General features: G+C 43.5%; 1 protein-coding gene across 3 annotated transcripts in view; it reads left to right on the top strand.

Annotated features, from left to right (window-relative positions):
• Positions 1–1,793, top strand: part of LOC125031779 (discoidin domain-containing receptor 2-like) — a 740,435-nt gene extending 738,642 nt beyond the window's left edge. For all 3 annotated transcript variants that reach the window (XM_047622720.1, XM_047622722.1, XM_047622721.1), the window contains one exon: positions 1–1,793. This exon is cut by the window's left edge and continues 120 nt beyond it. In XM_047622720.1, the coding sequence (XP_047478676.1) occupies positions 1–60 (60 nt within the window). In that variant the 3' untranslated portion in view covers positions 61–1,793.
• The last annotated feature ends 707 nt before the right edge of the window (positions 1,794–2,500 follow it).

Genomic DNA, 2,500 nt, shown 5'->3' with positions numbered 1-2,500 from the left:
TTCAGGGAAATCCATATGTTCCTTCAGCGCAAGAACCTGGGCTACTCTCCTGTTACCTGAGACCTGCTGGAGGACCTTCGCGGCGTGGGCGTGCTGCCCTTCGCCCGGGGGTCTTTCGCCACCTTCGGGCGGGACGTGTACACGGAGCGTAGGGGGGGAGGGCCCCTGAGGCGCGCCATGGCCCAATCCGAGGGTGACGTGCAGCAGCTGGGGTCCGGGGCCACTCTGCCCGTCAGAGGAACCTGCGCCAGCCTGGAGGGGGACGTGTGCTACTACAGCAAGAACCTCCTGTCGAGTTCTTACGAAGGGCGGCACCTGCGTCTCTAGGATAGCTACTGTGGTAAAGAGAAATCCTGAGATGACACGAGAGGAAAAACGGAAAAAAATAACTGAAACTTATAACACTGAAGTCCTCCATTTCTTGTACTCTCTCGTCATGGAGAGCGTGTTGCGCAAGACTGCTATCAATCACAAGCTTCAAGAGCCCGTTCATGTTTACGAGATGTTGTGTCCCTGGAATATTATATGTATTATTCACTATTCAATTTTGCCTGTTCAAGTACTTACACTGAAATTGTATATGTAAATGATGTGATCCAGTTTTATGGAAGAATACCAGATAAATGTCAGAGTGACTGGCAGATGAACCTTTCTAGTCGTGATGGAAGTTGGTAACGAAGATACCAACGACGATAAGTGTGAAGAGAAGCATTTCTGGAAGTGCTTCTGTCTCTAGGTGTTTATACTCTTGGTAGAATCGAGTGCTATAAAAATAACAAACAAACGTTAAGATCCCCTAGCAAATAGAGTTGCCGTGTATATATACGCTGGTTATGATTTGTCATTGGCCATGAGATTGTGATTTAGTGCTTTGGTTAACCATTATGCTTCAGATTTTTGTATATATACTTGTATGTATGTATGTTTGTATAAATTTTATTACTGTACATATCAGACAGTTTTACAGTTGTATTTTCAGTCTATCTGCGCTAGTCAAAAGACACATCTGCTGGCTCTTACGTCTGTGTTGATCGGCATCCTTAGATTAAACATCAACGGAAAATACACGTCTAAATTTACGATTAACTGCAGATTATGTGTATCATGATGTGCTAGAATAAGGGCCATAGTTGCATAATAGTGTATCGTAAGACCTTTTTTCATGATTTTTAAATAGATTTTATTGGAAGCGAATTAGTGTAAATATATATAAAATATAAATATATATATCTTTGTTTCATGCAGACGGTATGGTTTTCACAGTTGAAATGTTTTTTATATAGAGAATTTACCAAACTACTCTAATACGAAACGGAGTTAAATCTAGTGACCCGCATTACAGCATTCTGGATCTGTCGCTGGATCTGCTAATACGACCTGCCGCTGGATCCAACATTATCCCGGGCTGGGTACACCAACACTATCCTACTTTAGATCCGCCATCACTTCCCAATAGAGGACCCACGAGCACTATCCAACGTTGGAGAATGGCCTCGGAAGATGGACCTGCCGACAAAAATAACCTACACACGAACCACGATCAGAAACGAAATGTTTTCTCCATCATTTCTTGTCATTTCTCTTCACACTGTGCATCTTGCTCCCCTCAATAGCAAACCTTTTCGCCACCAAAAGCAATACTACTTTGGTTCGCTTGTAGCCGTTACTGTACTTCCACTTTGAACAAGATTCTAGGTCACCACATACCTACAGCTTATACCGTTTGGATGTAGCGTCAAACGCCATGGATAATAATAATTCAATATATTCCTCTAACACTGATATAAACCTCACCAACAGTGTTTTCCTAGACCTTCTTCACATCAGTTTAACCACCGCTCCACAAAGTACACTCTTCTTCTGAGGATACAAAACACAGACACATTGAAATAGACAAAGGAGGATCCGACACTAAACCCGTGGATCCAGCACTTCCCCTGAACGGTTAAACTCAATAAGTGATTTTCGTTTTTTCGTTGAACAGAGGTAAACGCCACCTCTTTTAGTTCTTACTGTTTGCTTTGACCGTCACCTGGCCGTCGAGTCACTCCTGGCACCCGCAAGAGAGGGATTGTCGAAGGGAAGCATCACGATGTCCAAAAAAACACAAAAAAAAAAAACAAAAAAAAAACTGTTGCGCCTTACTTATACACGAGGTGAATCGCCGACGTGTGGAGCGGGTTCGGGTTTCGAAGCTTCGAAGTCGAGGACTCGCGGTTCGAATTCCAGTTGGTGTGCGTCAAGAACCACACTGATTTTGGAAGCGAGTTTCATCCTTTATGGTCTGCATGATAGTCGCCGATAACATCTGTTCTGAAGACATTGAAAGGAATGGCCATTGTCACGTCGAAAATGCCTTTCTGCGGTCGTATCACAAGTTCGTGAATAGTGTCTTCTCTCTACGAATTAATGCTTAAGATAACCTGGTTGAAAATTGTACTAGCATAATATTAACGATGTGTGATGTGCGAGTGACGGCTTCCCGGCTCCCTCCTTCGGG

The sequence above is a fragment of the Penaeus chinensis genome, chromosome 13 (assembly GCF_019202785.1).
Source record: "Penaeus chinensis breed Huanghai No. 1 chromosome 13, ASM1920278v2, whole genome shotgun sequence".
Classification (NCBI taxonomy): domain Eukaryota; kingdom Metazoa; phylum Arthropoda; class Malacostraca; order Decapoda; family Penaeidae; genus Penaeus; species Penaeus chinensis.
The sequence above is the reverse complement of the archived record's forward strand: the minus strand, read 5'-3'. Positions and strand labels throughout refer to the sequence as shown.